This window comes from Perna viridis, chromosome 1 (genome assembly GCF_037379345.1).
Source record: "Perna viridis isolate PV_CMFRI_1.1 ecotype Kerala chromosome 1, ASM3737934v1, whole genome shotgun sequence".
NCBI lineage: Eukaryota > Metazoa > Mollusca > Bivalvia > Mytilida > Mytilidae > Perna > Perna viridis.
Genome location: NC_142445.1, coordinates 34,929,698 through 34,947,834, shown reverse-complemented (window position 1 = coordinate 34,947,834; position 18,137 = coordinate 34,929,698). Strand labels below are relative to the sequence as shown.

The 18,137-nt window shown below is 31.3% G+C and overlaps 1 protein-coding gene across 1 annotated transcript in view; it reads left to right on the top strand.

Moving 5' to 3' along the window:
• Positions 1-17,721, top strand: part of LOC148628503 (nucleolar protein 10-like) — a 71,666-nt gene extending 53,945 nt beyond the window's left edge. Inside the window, exons 16-18 of the mRNA XM_088588668.1 lie at positions 3,585-3,787; positions 6,824-6,923; positions 17,555-17,721. Of these exons, the coding sequence (XP_088444794.1) occupies positions 3,585-3,787; positions 6,824-6,923; positions 17,555-17,692 (441 nt within the window). The 3' untranslated portion in view covers positions 17,693-17,721. The remainder of the gene's footprint in view (positions 1-3,584; positions 3,788-6,823; positions 6,924-17,554) is intronic.
• The last annotated feature ends 416 nt before the right edge of the window (positions 17,722-18,137 follow it).

The following is an 18,137-nucleotide window of genomic DNA, read 5'->3' as shown; positions in this document are numbered from 1 at the left end:
TATAGGACTTCAGGATATTTTTTGGTGTGGGGTATTCGGTTTTACCCATGTTCTAGAGTCTGTGTTTCCATCAGTAAATTTTTTATCACAGTTTTCAAAAATAAATGGCTAGAAACAAGCATTTTCCTGATGTCTGGATAATAACTTGACTATAAGAAGATGGATCTCTTTGAAATTGCCAAAAGATAGCTGAAAACTATTTTGGGATTTGTGACTTGATCTAATAAGAAGTCAGGGGCCATAAAGAGGCCAGAAACAAGTGTTTTCCTGATAATTTGTGTGAAGGAGTAAAGATCCCTTTGAATTTATACCACAAGGTCCCATACTCCCAAAGGAAGATTGGAATTGATAGTCAAGATTGTGACTGGAACCGTTAAGGAATAAGGGGTCATATGGGACCATTTCTGTAATCTGAACACATGTTCAAAGCTGTATCAAGCTTGAATGTTGTGTCCATACTTGCCCAAAATGTAATAACAAGCTGGGCCATGCGAGGAATTTTATTTTATTGTGCATATAAAATCAAGTTAAGTTAAAAAAAAAAATTAATTACTTAAAATAGAAAATGATTCTTATTCTTTTCTGTAATAATTTTTGCATTCATAAACAACTGTAAAATTGTGGTATTTTGGTAATGTTCATGAGAAGTATTAAAGCCTGATTTAGTGATAAAGATCAACACAACAAAAAAACACCTTCCATAAATTGTCATTTTGCATTGAAGAGAAGGTCACAGACAGCTTTCCCACAGTGAACATTCATTAAAAGTGTCTAATTCAATGACATCGTAATAGTGGATGCTCTCAGAACAAGTGAGGATGTCCCATAATGGCACAGTTTGAGTTGTGGAAATTGGTTCCTTTTTCTCTTGAACTACATATAAATTGCATACTTTTTGCAGTCCTTTTTTTCCGAAGAAAATGCTTACACTAATGTTAAATAATCTATTTGAATTCATTCATTAGAGAAGTCTATCATCTTATTACTTACTATGCTGAATACAAAAGGTGAAATTTCTCATGCCATGATCTTCAAGATAGGCTTTAATAAGAGCTAATATTGTTGCCTTCTGAGAGAATGGGATTCATTATACAGGGAAATCTGTCCAAACGGAACCCTTTTTCAGACTTTAAAATGTATTTGGTTAAGAGAGCTGTTCGGTTTACCAAGCCAAGGATGAAATTTCATTAATTTATATCAAAGAGCTTTTAAAAGTGTCTTTTAAGACTGGTTTTCAGATTATTCAGGGTTAAGTTTCCTGGATTATTCATGGTTTGATTTAGACAGGTTTTGGGATTATTCAGGGTTTTGTTTAGACATGTTTTGGGATTATTCAGGGTTTGGATTAGATAGGTTTTAGGACTATTCAGGGTTTTGGTTAGTTTTGTTTCATTGTAAAAATAAAGAACATTTTACAAAGCAAAATGCACAAATCCTGATAATTTGCCTAAGACATCTAGTTACAAAATGACATTTATAGGGGCTCAACTAATTCCTAATTTTGGATAAGTGTATATAGAAATGCAGTCTGCCTTAACTCCAATAGTATATGATGTACTAAGAAAGACAGTGACAGTTCTATAGTGCATTGAATAAAGTTATTGCATTATCATTTGATATCTGATGCACAATTTGAGGTATATTTTGCAGGAGCTGCATGATAAATAAACATTGAAGTGCTCTATTAACCATTAAGTTAATTATTGCTATTGTCTGTATTTTTAGAATGAATGCTTAATAATTAATGTTCAAAAATGTTACTTAAATGGAGAAAAACCCTTTATTTTGTGAGTGAGTCATTTTAATTGTCAAATAATAGGAGACATTTACTTAGTTCTATAAGTTTATGCCTTGAATTTATTTCTACTTTCAATAACTTTCTTAATGATTCAAACTTGTGATGATAATTTTAAAAGGGAGAACTACTAAAAGGAACACAAGTAGGAATTTATGAGATTGAAAAAAATCTTGAGATACAAGAAAATCAGTCAAAGGCTTGAAAGTATTGTATTGTGTAACATGATATCATGGTTCTGTCAAAAACAGAATTTTAATTCCACTTTAGTGTTAAATTTTTGCTAGGGGTAAAGGCTGATTAATTTCCAAATCTATTATCTGCTTAATACAGATTTACTAGATACAATATGTTTTTTTTAAAGAAATACAAAGTAAGGATTATAGGTTACATTTATAACTATTAGCAGATATTGTGAAAATTTAAAGCTGAACTACAATAACCTGGTATTCAATGAGAACTGATGTTTATCCAAATAAAGTCTTTATCTAACAACAACTGGGTAAAAAATGCTATGAATCAATGCAAGTTGAACAATATCTGTTTTTGAGCCATTGCACTTGTAATGAGCTTAATTGCATAATTTCACCACATCATTTTTTTAACCTACCAGTACTTCATTTACTGTTATGCTGTGCTGCCTGTTACATATACAGTGAAATCTGTCTGAACCAAACCATGAATAATCTGAAACCTGTCTAAAGCAGACACTCTTTAAAATCCCTTTAATATCAATGAAAAAGTATTTTGAACCTTGATAAACCTGTCTATATCAAAGAAATTTTAAGGAGGTAGACCCAGGATAAGGGACATAACCCTTGAAATCAGTGATATGTTTGTATCATATTCAAATTCACCAAAGCCTTGCAAGCTTTCTTTTGAAACAGAATGAAATCAATCCAAATTACTTTGATGCTTACGTGAGATTAATGTAAACATTCCAGTGTTTGTAAGAGTTGTGTCCCTTGCCATAGGTCTACCTCCTTAAAGTCCAGAAGGGATTTGGTTTGGTTTCACTGTATCTGCTTTGAGAAAGTTTGTCAAACTAAAACAAATGTTGGATGAATAGTGCTTGATAGGATTTGGCTACCACTTATTCTTCTAACAATTTTTGGCCTGTAACAAATGCAGGTTATAGATTTAAATCTTTTAAATCTGTATTTAATAATTACAAAATACTCACAATAATGGTACCTGTTTGTGATTTAATGAATTAAGTTACCTCATATTTGGAATTTTTGTTAACATTTATTTTTGGTGAGAATTTGACTTGTTGAGAAGAAGAGAAAGGAACATTGAAAACAATTAACACTTTTTTTCCGACTTTTCAAATTTTTGCCGAAAGTAATAAAATCTTATTACAATGTATCATTTTTTTCAAACAATAATTCCTGTATGGGGTTAATAGTTTTTAAAAATACACCAACTGTCTTTGTATTTAGATTATGGTTAATATGACTATAGAACTTGTCAAGTCAAAACCTCTTGGATAAAAAAGTTTTGGTATGTCTGGTAGGACTAGGTTGTCAGAGTTCGGAGGTTAAAATACAAGAAAAGTATTACTTCTTGGACCTAAAATCAGTGTGAGATAAATCTGGGTTTTATACTAGTAATACAGATGAATTAGAAAATGCTGGTTCCACTGTATCAACAGGTTTTGCAAATACAAAATGAATTAATTACAGTCAAATCTGCTTTAATGAACCTTTCAAGTAATGACAAAAATTGTAGTCACATGATACAAATGGTTGTTATATTGAAAATTATGTTACATAATGAATATTTGCAGGATGAAGGTGGCAGCCATGACAGTTATGATGACAGTAGCTCTGATGATGAACACACATGGACCCAGGAAGTCAAGAAGCAACACAAACTTTTACGACAGGAAGATAGAATGAGAGAAAGGGAGAATAAACTGAAATTCTATGAATTAAAAGAAGGACAGTCTTTTAAATCACTGGAGGATAAGAAAAAGAGGAAAGAAATGAAGTAAGATTAACAATATGTCTTAGAAATAAATTCACAAGGTATTTAGTTATATCTACCTATCTAGTCTTGTAATGTCTGATGGCACATAGGGGAAGGACTTGTAGTCTCCATTCATCTATGTTCTGTGCTTTCTTTTCCAACTCTACCTAGCTGTTAACAAGCTCTTTCATCTCTGCTTCTACTGTTTGTGTCCATGTTGTTTTTTGGATGTCCCTGTTTTCTCTTCCATTCTGATGTCCATCTTAGTGCTACTCTGGCAAAGTCATCATAAGATCTTCTTAAAATGTGACCCATCCATCTGCATCTTTTTTTCTTTTTAGAAGTGTTGCCATGTCCTCAGATCTTATTGATTGGTGTAACTCTGTGTTGGTGATCTTATGGAGCCAGTTACTATGGAATTAAATGTCGTGCATCTTTTTTCAAGAATGAATTTTATAGCTGCAAAAATTAATATTCTAAAAAGAAAACTATAACAAGGAAATCCAGTAAACTGTGCATACCATTTAATCCAGTTATGCCATAACTTATGTGCACCAGGGTTTTTCTGTTTTACTTTAAACCGTTACAGTTAAACCAAAAAAATCTTGGTTTAATGTTCCAGCAGTTTGACTGTTATTCTGCAGCAGTAACTTGTCCGTAATTTGTAAGAAAGAATTTGAGACATTGACTTAATTTTTTGACTGTGCTTATATTTGGATGAGGTGATTGTTCAGTTTGAAAATTTGTGGACACACTTATGTTCCATAGAATTGGTTAGGTTTTCAATTAATTTTTAGGTGTCAGTCAATTTATATTGGTTTGAAATACATGAATATTGACTCAATATTTTGTTCATAGTTAACTTATCAGTAACTGTCATTGAATGTCAAATATTAATTCGAATAATGAAGTTGTGAACAACAGCCACGTTTAAAAGGTAAAAAAGGAACTAAATACAAATAAAATATGAATAAAACGTAAAAACAAATTGATAAATATTAATTTGATTGGATAATTTTTGACAGTTATGCCTTATCTTTTTGTTGTTTTTTTTATTGTTGTTTTGTTGTTTATTATCTATTGTTATTTGAAATACCAAGATATTTATTGGTTTTAACTGCTCAACTTTTGTTTTAACTAGGTATTGTAATATTTATCCATCACAGTTTACTTGAACAGTCATTCAGTTTGAAATATACTGTCACTCCCTTTAAAATGAGCAGTGGTTCCTTTGAAAATGGACAGTTGTTACCAATACTGGCTATAGTTGTGTTGGTATGGTTTTGTTTGAACTGGTGAATGATTCAAGGATAGGATGTCCCTTTAATAAACCTTATTTTCCTGTGTAAACTAACCATACAATCTACTCATTAACTTCTCTATAATTTTCTTCCTTTCTATGACTTTCAGGGAGAAATGTCTTTAAGTGAAAGATTAATGTTGGTGAACTCGCACCATCTAATTAATGATCCTTTAAACTACAGATGCCCAGCTTTTTCAGGTGACAAATTATCTGATTCTTGCTCCTAATTGTTTCTTTCTGTTGATATTATAATTGACAACAACTGCCCGTAGCAAGGATTAAAAATGGTTCCCTATCTTTAGCCGTAGAGAAAAAAAAATTCTGGCTCCAGTAATTTTCTTAGAACACTTGATTGTGATCATTAAGTCTCTGAGTGAAATGGAATTATCATGGCAATAGTGTATGATGACAGCTTGTTTCATTTATGTAAGTTTTATTCAGTGTAAGAGACATAATAATTTATGGGGCAGGGTAGCTGAATGGTTAAGGTGCTGAACTGGTAATCATCAGGTCTACACCGCTGTGGATGCGAGTCCCACTTGTGTCCAGGTTTCCAGGCTCCTACCCTACCCCAGGGGTTTCACCGATTTTTCCAGCCTGGAATTTTGTGATTTTCTCCTAAAAAGCCTGGCCACCATACAAGAAGCTTTAAATCTTGAAGTCAGTTAAAAAACTCTACAGAGCTTATGTTAATTGTTGACTTAAACACTCATGTGTATTCACATGAAACTTTCCTTTGCCTTTATCTTTATTCTGGAAGTTGGATGAATTTTTAAGTATATGAATACATTTTATACAACCACAAGTATGACATTGCCCTATATTTGATTTCATATGAAATAACAATATAAATATCACTTTAAAGTGGGTTTTACATGTATTTGAAGTCAATAAGTTTTCTTTTTTATACCCCCTACTTTGTGGGAGGTGTAAATAGTGATCATCTGCTTGTCTGTTTGTTCATCCACAGTTTCTCTTTTCAAACAGTGATTACAGCCACTTAACCTGTAGTTTCATATTGGTATGCCATATTTGGGATTGGATTTCAGACTGAGCTGGCATCAGCTTTGTATAGTTTATGACCATTTTGTTGATTTAGATAGGGATTGGGGGTACCCTTAAGTAAGTTTTGATCACAGTTTTTCTTGTTTATTTTTAGAAGGGAAAAAAATTGCATGCCATAATTCATCAATTTTTTTTTGTTTCTGCTTGATTTTTGTATTGAACAGTATACAGTGGATTCCACTTAATCACATACCTGTTAATTGAATTTTCCTGTTAATTGCATAGAAACTTAAAGAACAAAAACATTTTCCATCTTATCTATGTAAAAAATTGCTCTTAATTGCATAAATATTTTTCAAAATTTACTCAAAAATTTATCAAAATGGGTAAAACAACAATACATAGATCATTACTGAAATACCACAAATTTATAAAGAAATTTGTATTTACAACAATGTTTTCTCTTTCTTTTGATTAGACACTATGGCAGGAATCTAATTAGACATGATTAATGACTATGTCCCACTGAAACATTGTAATATTAGGTATTTTCTCTTGAAATTTCTGTCAATTGCATATTTTTTTTCTGAGAAATAGGCTATGCGATTTACAGAAATCTACTGTATAAGTAAACTTATTGTGTCACACTTCTGTTATCAGGGGAAAATATTGCAATTTGTAATTAAAAAGAAAAAAAAAACTAATTCTAGTATTTTAAGGAAGAAAATTGAGAGTTGCTCTATCTTTAGGCAGAGTCTGGCAGAAAGACTAGAGAAAACTGAAGACACTGACATTACAGGAGAAAGTGGGTCTTACGGCAATAAAGAAATGAAATTTACCTTCAAGAAGGTAAGTTTACTGTATAAGATATATTATTTATTTATGGTACATGATATTGATCACAATCTAAGAACACTTAAGTAAAGTGTACAATTATGGCAGCTCAGTGCATGCAATATCATGTTTTATTGAACACTTAAAAGAAAAATCGACTGAGGCCCATGGCCTAGGTCTTTATCTCTTAAATATTCCATAGTTCCATAAAACATGATATTGCATACACAAACCTGACATAATTAATTTATTACATTCTTTGTAGAAATTTTAAGAATTATCCACTCAGTGAGTTTCTTTTCATCGTGATTTAAAAATAAATATTTTGGTAAAGTATATTTAATTTGGTTGAGTCAAGTATAACAACTTTTTTATGTATTTGTTTTTGGATGTCCTTTTTGAAAGTGAGCAAATATTGACAAATACCTAGATATATTTGAACAATTGATATTCACTTTTATAGTGAATGTAAACAGTTGATGTCTGCCATGCAATATCACTTGTAATAAAAATGCTGAGCGCGCAATATTGCAAAACATGGGTGTGTCAGAAATACATTGTTTAAATGGAAACTACAAAATATGAAATGTAATAAGATCTGTGAAAGTATGAGGTGTACAATATTAAACTACCGACCAACAAGTCCGGGTTGCATGGTAATCATTACTTATCTGGTCCCCCATCACATTGTTTCCTGAACACTGTAAAGACGGGAACTGTGCAATTTATTTCTGGCAGATTTCATGATCAACTTAATTTTGCCCAGTTTTAAATTTGTGATCATTCTTCAACTTGTATTCTTTGATAAAGCTTAACAAAATCTTTTCAAACTTAAATACCATTGTTTAGACTTAAAATGTGTGTGACTCAATGGGAACTATTTTTCTTATTTCGATACAGTGATTCTACTTATTGTTATGATATTTTTTGTTCATCTCAATATTTTGAACAAAACACACAGTCAAGTTTTGGCATCAGATTTAGAAGATTTGCAATTAAATGTGGGCTAATACCTAATTAAGTTATGTTATATTAATTTTCATATGATTTTTTACTTCAAAAAAATTGAGAAAATAAGTTCTGTGATAAAGTCCATGTGAAATTTGTGTTCATCAAATCTTCGCATAAATTTGACCTTTAAAACTAGCATTTTTGTTTCAATTAAATTTAAACTGCAAGTGAATGGCTTACCAAATTAGTTGGTTTGCATGAGTTTATATTAGTACATGTATAAATAAAAGTGGTTATAGAAGTTGATATCTGTTGTAATATTTTACACCACTGAATGAATTAAAGTTTGAAAGAAGTGAATAGATATATACAAAAAGTTTACGTGAGGTTACCAAATAATATTTTTTTTAGTAAAATTGCAACTGTTTGTAAATATTTAGGTTTTTGATCCTTCAGGATCAAAATACCTTATGTCACAGGTTTATGTCATGAACTGTACTACTGTTTCTGCACAATACACACAATATTGTCCATATATGATTCCTTTTATATCAATTAAAATCTCTTTCAAAAGCAGTAAAAATGTTTCAGGCAATTATTCAGCTAAACAATATTATATTATTGCCGCAAATAAAATTCAGACCTAGACTTTAAAAAAATGAAGATTTGAAGGACTTCTTTTTCAAATTTTGGCCTTGAAAGATGTTAAGTTATAAATTTGTTTTTAGGAAATTTAATTTCTGCAAAATGTGTCAAGACCGTGTTAAATATGTTTTATTTTACACACATCAGTCTAAATCTTCACCCTTTCATCAATATATTGTAATTGATAATCAGGAAGTGAAGAGCAGTTATTTCAACCAAGTAAAAATTGCATCTATTTTTTTTCAATCTTGTGTACATCTGGGAAATCACTTTTCAAATGTAACCACAAATTAGTTTTTGTACAGGTTTTTTAAAAATGTGAAAAAGTGAAATGAAACAAATTTTTTAAATGTGTGTGAAGTTGGATACTGTTTAAATCATAACCATACTTCCCTGATAAGGGGTGAGATCCTCATAAAATCAATGAAAAATTTAGAATCTCCCACATAAAAATTTGTGGTAGATTTTTTGCTAAATTGACTATATTTTCTGTGCAAAATATGAAATTTTTAAATGTTCATATAAAAAAATTGCTATTGTGACAGTGTCATTGGGGTAGAATCTCCAACGTGAACTGCAGGTATGCATATCTCTGATTTAAGTATTAAAGAAACATTCTGTTTATATATATCTAAGAAAAAAGACAATTCTAAGATACATGAGAAATGCAAATATATGATTACAGTTCAATTTTACATCATGAAATCTTTGAATTTGAGTGTATAATAGTATTTTCACAAGAATCCTAAACCTCCAGTGCTAACAGCACTTTGATTTGTATCTTTTATTGAAAGGTACCTTACATACCTTCTATTTTAAATTATGACATGTGAATTAAATGTTACTATTTGTCTACTGCCATTTCATTCTATATGATGGCTGTTCCAAACTTAACATAGTAACATAATTAATTGGCAAAAATTCTGATCAATTATTCCAGTTTATTAATTTTTTTAAAATTTTTAACTGAAATAGTATGGAAACAAATTTATATTGTAAAATGAAAGATATTTCTAAATATATGATTGTCGTAAAAATAGCATTACTTGAATTGTTTTTCTGTGGATTATCTGGTCAAAAGTGACATGATTGAGATTAACACACAATCTTCATTACAGTATTTCAGATCTTCCGCAGAAAAAAAAATAAGTAATGCTTTTTTCAACAATCATATATATAGAAATACCCTTAATCTTACCCAGTAGAGTATGTTTCTAAAATATTTAAGCAAATTTATTTAAGGTATTTTATCAGGAGATAGTCATTTAAGTAAAGAAGGAAAAATTCTATCCCATTGCATGCACATCATCATCATATGCAGATACCAAAAAACTGTAATAAAAATAAATATGCTGGAAGCAGGGTCCAGCTTATAACCCCCATATCTACCTCTACAATGAGTTATGCCTTTGTCTTTTAACTTAAAAAACAATATATTGTGGGAAATACTTGCTTTAGTGAATTTACAATTTATGTTATTATATTGTCATATGAAGGATACATTGAGGCAGAAATAGATACTGTAAAACTGATTTCCAGTAGATCATAAATAGTGAATTAATGTCACATACTGCATGGTTTTAATGTGTAAAAGTGTTGATGAATGAGTCTACATGTCATGTTAATTTTTTTTCTATGTTATTGCTGTTTTTTTATAACTGGAACAGCTTCATTAAAACCCAATTATTGGAGCAAAGTTTTAATCAGATGTATACTTAATTACTTTCATTTCTTCAAAATATTCAGTGTCATTCTCGATGGTTTTGAATTGAGCCTGTTAGTCAAATGAGGTATTGTGAAAGAGATATTTTTAGAAATTATTTTGTAACAACCTCTTACTCAGGGAGTTCATTTTATAGCTTTGAACATTTTCCTTGCTTAATTTTAAATCAGTGTCTGCCATGTAAGGTACCAATAGAATGAATCTTATGATTGTTGATTTTTTTTGTGTACATGGTTTAGACCTACTATAAACTTTCAAGAAGTATTTAGAGGACAATCATTTGGTTCTGAGGGGGGCTGGCAAATTTGTTGGGTCAGAATGTTTTTTTTTTAAGTTATATGGGTCAGTTTTGCAATTTTTTCAGGGCCATATTATTTATTTCTAAACAATGCCTGCCCTCTTCAAAATCAAGTGGTCCTCCCATCACTATTATTATGGTCTTTTAAGACAGTTTATTATATATTTTATGGAGAATGTTTAACCAAATTTAAAAGACATATTGTGTATAGAGAAATAACATACATGTAGAAATCTTTATTTACCTATACATGTAAATGGAATCTTAAAATAGCATTGTACAGCAGAAATATTAAAAGTACCAACTTTCCAGACTTAGTTTGAATTGCTTTGTTTACAATAGACTTTTTTATGAGGGGCCGAGAGTATAGACCAGGTGTGCTGGTAGGTCTAGCATTCACTTCTTTTTAAGATATTGTTGTTCATATAATGTCAAGAAAGAGGAAACTCAAGATTTGTTTTCTTGGTGGAGATTGGAACACCATAAAGATGGACAAGTTGATGATGTTTACCCTTAATGTTTTGAAGTTATATTGTTAGCCTTGCAACAACATATCTGTGTTCCAATAGCTTATTTGTGAGAAGTTAATCTTCACATAAAGGAGCTTCAGCAGACTGTTGGCATAAAATATGAGGTGTGATGTAAAATCTTCACATAAAGGAGCTTCAGCAGACTGTTGGCATAAAATATGAGGTGTGATGTAAAATCTTCACATAAAGGCACTTCAGCAGACTTGGCATAAAATATGAGGTATGATGTAAAATCTTCACATAAAGGAGCTTCAGCAGACTGTTGGCATAAAATATGAGGTGTGATGTAAAATCTTCACATAAAGGAGCTTCAGCAGACTGTTGGCATAAAATATGAGGTGTGATGTAAAATCTTCACATAAAGGCACTTCAGCAGACTGTTGGCATAAAATATGAGGTGTTATATAAAACTTCATATGCAGGAGCTTCAGCAGTGTTTTCACTAAAAATTAAGTTTTCAGCGAGAAGTTAATTGTATTGTGATAAAGTTTAGAGTACTCTTCTCTGTTGATCTATAATAGAAGGTCAAGATATGAGGCAGACCTCTCAGTGCAAGCAATGTCTTTATCAAGATTGCTCTTCTCTGTTAATCTATAATAGAAGGTCAAGAGATATGAGGCAGACCTCTCAGTGCAAGCAATGTCTTTATCAAGATCACTCTTCTCTGTTAATCTATAATAGAAGGTCAAGATATGAGGCAGACCTTTCAGTGTAAGCAATGTCTTTATCAAGATCGCTCTTCTCTGTTAATCTATAATAGAAGGTCAAGATATGAGGCAGACCTCTCAGTGCAAGCAATGTCTTTATCAAGATCGCTCTTCTCTGTTAATCTATAATAGAAGGTCAAGATATGAGGCAGACCTCTCAGTGTAAGCAATGTCTTTATTAAGATCGCCCTTCTCTGTTAATCTATAATAGAAGGTCAAGATATGAGGCAGACCTCTCAGTGTAAGCAATGTCTTTATCAAGATCTTATATTAACATTTCCTTATTCCATACATGACCAAGTTTTTGAATGATTAGTTAAAATAATCTTGGTAGAAGTGAACATTTTTCAACACGGCAACAGTGAAGAAGCCTTTTGATTAAATTTTGATGATATCAGAAGCAAGTCATTTCAAGTATATGTTATTAATGTTAAGTCTGAAAAGTTTAATAGTATTTCGATAGGAGCTTGAAGAGGGAGGGATTTTTTCTTTTCTCTTTTTAGGTTGCTAATTTTGCCCTCGTAATTTCAGTACTGTACATTTGTATATGATTTGCATAATTATTTATTACTACACCACCTTATGCTGCAGATCGGTGCCGTAGAACTGTCAATTCTAGTTTCATATGAGATCAAAATGTACCTCTTAAATACCATATGTGTACATGTGTTCTAGGTGTGATATTTACATGTATGAGAGCAAGGAGTTTACATTAAAAAATGAAATGATTGGTTAGCATTGTACTTTCTGTAATGAAGTCTCCACGTTGTTTTGACTGAGAAACATTCGGGTCATCACAGTTTCAATGCATAGAATATTTGACGATTAGCAATTTTGAAGACTTCAGTCTGATATTGTTTGGTTCTGTTTTACTGCTCAATCCATGACCAAGCATGAAACTACAATGCCTTTTCTTTAAGGTTCCCCTGGCTTTGCATTAAGTACATTACTTCAGTTTTCATTACTTATTGGGCAGTTGCTTAAAAAAGAAGATGAGCTAAGAAAATAAATAACAGTGGAAAACATGTGAACTTCAATCCAAAACAACTTAAGTAAGGATAATAGAAAAAACAATCAGACAGAAAATATGCATTAATAAATAAGGATGATCAAATTCTGAATATTTGCACTGTTATATTAAGCCCCATATGGTGATGCTTTAATTAGAACACTAGCCAGGACATATTTGATACCTCTGTTGGTGGTTTATTTGACACATAGGGCTGTAAATAAAGATTGACTAGCTATGATAAGTTGTATTTGTTTCAATAAATAATCTATTAGAGAATCAGTAATTATGGACAACACAATGTTCATGATTGGGTTTTGCAGCTGTTTATTATTAAATGTAAGATGTGTTTTGTGGAAAACAAAAACATTTTGTAAATATTGCTGTATCTAGAAGAAAAAACTATGTTGCAGAGGTCAAGTAAAGGACTTTGAGTTAAGTATGAGTCTTTGTAAGAATCAGGCACTGGGTGAAACATGGTATGGAAGAACCCACTATTTTGAAAGTTTAATTTGACTATTTGCACCATCAGAATCAAGGGAAAAATTACAGAATTTTCAATATCATTTTGGTAAATGGAGTTATATTTTCATTGAAATGCACTGAAAATGGACATTTCAAGGGCAGATAACTCTTTCAAAAACCTAATTTTACTAACATTCTATTACAAAAAAATTGAGCAAATCCAGAGATACAGAAATCAGGCAATGGTCTTTTCAAACAGTGAGACGGCATCCTTGAGTCAAATTATATTGTCAGATTGATGGGGTTTTGACATGCATGCTTCTGATTTTTCCCACTTTGCCTGATTCTTACCAATAATTACACTAAAGCAATTATGTCTTTCTATGGTAGAAATATTTTTTCAAACTTTATCCAGTGTTTGTGCAACTGGATCCAGTATATTTATTACTAAAGGATCTTCTACTATTGTCTTTATCATATCATTGCCTATTAGGCAACCATAAACATGGGGTTATGTTGTTTTAACAATTAAAGTTTGTTTCTGAAATGTACTTGCATTTTACCTGTAAAGAATTCTATAATTTATTATTGAATTAAGTGAAATATGCACATTTTAACAATAAATCGGCTATACACAGTCCACGCAATGGTAGACTGTTCCATGTACCCACTTGTATCTGATTTACTACCAGGAAAAGACGAGACGATCTACACACGTTTCTTCAGCCAGATCCAACACATCTCTCAACAACACCAACTACAACTCCAACCAGACCCTGTATTCTTTGACTATGAGACAGCAACCAACAACGCAGCACACACTCTCTTCCTTGGGGTTACCAATAAAGGCTGCTTCTTCCACTTTACACAGTTTTGACAAAAGACACAGAAATGCGGACTAAGAAAAGAAAAGAGAAACAACAACATCACCCAGCTTGTACGATAAGCAGCAGTCCTACCACTCATACCACAACACCTAGTTGAAGACATATGGCCCAACATACTTGAAGACCAGGGAGAAGCTGACAACATATCTGAAGTACGCCATTTCTTATGGAACAACTACCAGACCAAGGGACCCAGCACCTCCATACACCTGGAAGGCTGGCATAACAACATCAAGAAGAAAGTTCAGCATGCCCACCCAAACATCTACCAGATTATAGAGGTATTACAGAAGACCCAGGCAATTACAGAATGCACCATCATCCAGTACACAGCAGGAGGTGCTCGCCCACCAAAAAGACCCAGGTACAGAGTGATAGACACCAGACTTCCACTACTCAAAGACAGGTAACAGCAAGGACTCATCAATATGGTAGTCTACACCATTGCAGCATCGCATCTATTTCACTTTAACTAAAGGACTGATTTCTAATTGACATTGTAAATATATGTAATATGAATCAACAGTTCTTATTTAAATATATTTTGTGACGAAATATGTATAATTTCTAAATTTTATTGTTTTGTGTTATGTATAGTGCTTCATATATTTTGTTTTAAATATTATGTGTCTTAAACTGTGTTTAAATAAGACAAAGTAATTTATATTTGCAATGATTGTGTGATATAATAATGAATTATTTATTTATTGTTCAAATTAATTGTAATTGACTTCAGTGAAGTATTAGTAAAGTATATAAACTTTAAGATATATTATTCATTTTTTTACATTTATATATTTAAAAGAAACTACACAGTGAAAACGAAATCTTCTATATACACAGAAACATACAAATATGACACCTATATATTTGAAAGAGACTATTAAATCTTATGGTCAGTAAACCCTTGGTCTTTTTTGTTTATTTAACCAAGTGATAATTGGTGTAATTAAATGTCGTCAGACCAGGATTAAACCAAACTTATTTTATTTAATAAATCTACACCAATTCTAGAATATATGTTTCAATCAAAATAATGAATTGGAGTAGTTCCTTTTTATGTCAAAAATTGCATTTGAAAATTTAAATACATGGATTGCTAAAAATTATGCATTTCTTAAATAGTTTTAGGTATTAATCTATATGAAAAAATCCAGGTTTTGTTGGAACAGTTGACTATAAAGGCCAGAGAAAACTTGTTATCTGTTTAAGGTCACCTTAGCTAGCCACTTTTTGCATACCCTATCTTATTTTAGTGATACTTTTTTATGAAATACCACCAAACAATCTTTGTTTTAGTTGAGCACTATTTAAAAGTCAAGAAATCCTCCCATAAGTGTCGGTATAAAATAATTTTGAAAAATAAAATGATTTTATCTATCTGCCAACCCTATATTTTTCTTTTTTAGCAACCTTCAATAAACATTTTTTTTGCTTGTCTTAATTTTCCATCACTAACCTTGCAAAAAATACTTTTTATGGTCACAGATTAAATTATCCTTTTAAAAGGACATCCATGCAGATATCAGGCAGTGGGTGGCACATGACAAATTTTGTTTTAAAAAATTTTTCATCTATTTCATATCATAAATGCATCCTTTCTCAAAATTGAATGTTGCTTTTTACTTAACTGTAATGATTAAAGAGAAATAAATTATATAGAAAGCATTGAAATTCATTGGAAATAGGAGATAACTCTTTATTTTGTTCAAAATTTGTTTGCTTTGTTAAGTCATTTTCTGAGTCATCCATTGTTAACTATACTATTTGATATACATATGATATAAACATTACTTTGGAACAAAAAATTCAGTTGGATAATATTTACCATGTGCAACCCATATGATAGGAACTGCCTGGTTTCTGCATGTTGAGCCTCCTAATGCTTGATTCACTTGGTCACTTAGATATGTCACAAATGGACACTTAATAACAATTTCTTTTGTTTATTGTTTGGTGTGGTTTTCTTTTCTTGACATTGGTGATTTCTTTCTCTTCATTTCAACAACATGGGCTGCTTGTATATGTTATAAACTAGTTGTCAAGTTTAAAATGAAATATCGACATCTGATCACAAAACTGAATGCTCTTTTTCCTTTAAATGTCTAATTAATAAGGGTTGTAGTGTAACAAACCCTGAAGATGAAGACAGAGTAATTCTATTTTGTCTAGACTACTTCATATTCAGTGACAACACAAAAATAACAATTTGTTACATTTTGACATGAATGGTGTGACAAACTTGATAGTTCTTTTTTATTTTTTTTTTTTGCATGTTATTTAACTGTGTTTAAATCTATGCACATGTTTGTAAATTGATATAATCAAGAGTTGCAGGAGAAATCTAATACTTCATAAGTTATCCAAAGTACTGTTGTGAGTTATTGTTACACCAGTTGGTTTTTTAATCTGTTGTCATTAGCATTGTTCAAATCTACAGCCACAATCACGTTTCAGGAAGTAGATACACAAAAATGGATACTTTCTTTGACTATTGTATTATTGCTCCTGTCTGGTGTGAGAAAATGATCATCATAGACTATTTTGTTCTCAGCAGGTCCATTGTAAAATCATCACACCAAGTTGTTTTGCTTATTTTGGACAAGTTGGGCTACATATGAAAATGATTTTTTAATACAGAAGCATTTTTTGTCATAGTGCATAGTTTTATTGCTTAAACTTTCAATTCTAAACTGCTTGGTGAGCTTCACACTTTAAATTACTGTCTGGTGAAGCAAATTCTTTAAATTGGATGCAGTTGATCAATATATATTTTTCTGTGCAATTTCCAAAATTTGGAACTTTTATTTTTTTTATCTTCTAAAGGGTCTCAGTCACCTCCTCGCTAATGAAGTGGTCAGTGCCTTAAATAATATTTAGGTACTAGTATCTAGAGTGTAGAAATGTGATTTTGTGTGATTTCTGTCATAAAAAATATGATTTAATTTCATATTAGAGATGAAGAGACATTCTTCCTTGTTTAAAACATTGTCATGTTGTTTTCATCATGAATGTCAAGGAGGCAATAACACATGATGATGCTGGCTTCAGATTCTTCAAATAAATGCATTATGTAGAGGGCATTTTCAATAAATTGGCTGAACTTAGGAAGTTATATTGCCTTCAACATTAATATTGTCCTCACCTGCCCATCGTAGCATTATCAACTTTTCAGGCGGTATCACTGTCCTTAGGCTGTCAGTTGCCATGTTATGTCCACTTTAACTATTGCATACTAGTTGTTAAATTCAATGGTTGAGTATGAAGACAAGGTTTATTATTGTCTTAAATCAAAATTGCACCCAAATCCTCATGGAGTGTTATTTCTTGAAAATTCAGAAGGAGACTACAATGCCATAAAATGAGAAAAACGGCAAGAAAGTTATTTTGCCACTAATACCTAATATTTGATAACATTTGATATATTTCAGAGTCAGAGAGAAATAAAGAAACAGGAAGAATACCATGCCCACCGAAGAGAACGAAAGGAAGTTAGAAGGTCAGCAGGGGAGATCACCAAAAGACTGAAACAAAAACCAAAATTCTGGATGGGGAAAAGAGTCAAATAAAAAAATTTATAAATAAAAATATAAATAAATATCTTTCTTAGTACGAGAACCCTGCATTACTGCTTGCAGTACCCTTTAATTTTCTCATTGTTAGTTCTTCTGTTTGTCTGCTTGTCTCAAAATCTTAAAAACAGTAAGATCAAAAGTATTTTCTTAAACCTTATATATTGCTAAATTCTGGACCAATATGGATGGATATAATTCAAACTCTTATATTTTTGTGATTATCTGATATGCCAAATTTATCAGGTCTTTACTTGAAGTCCATAAAATCCAAGAAATTTTTTAAAAAAATGTTACTCATCTAACTCACCTGGCCAAAGGCCATGTAAGCCATTGCCATCACTTGGCGTCCATTGTCATCGTTGTTCATTAACATTTTTTTAAAAAATCACTCCTTTGAAACTACTGAGCAGAATTATATGAAACTTTGCACAGATGTTCA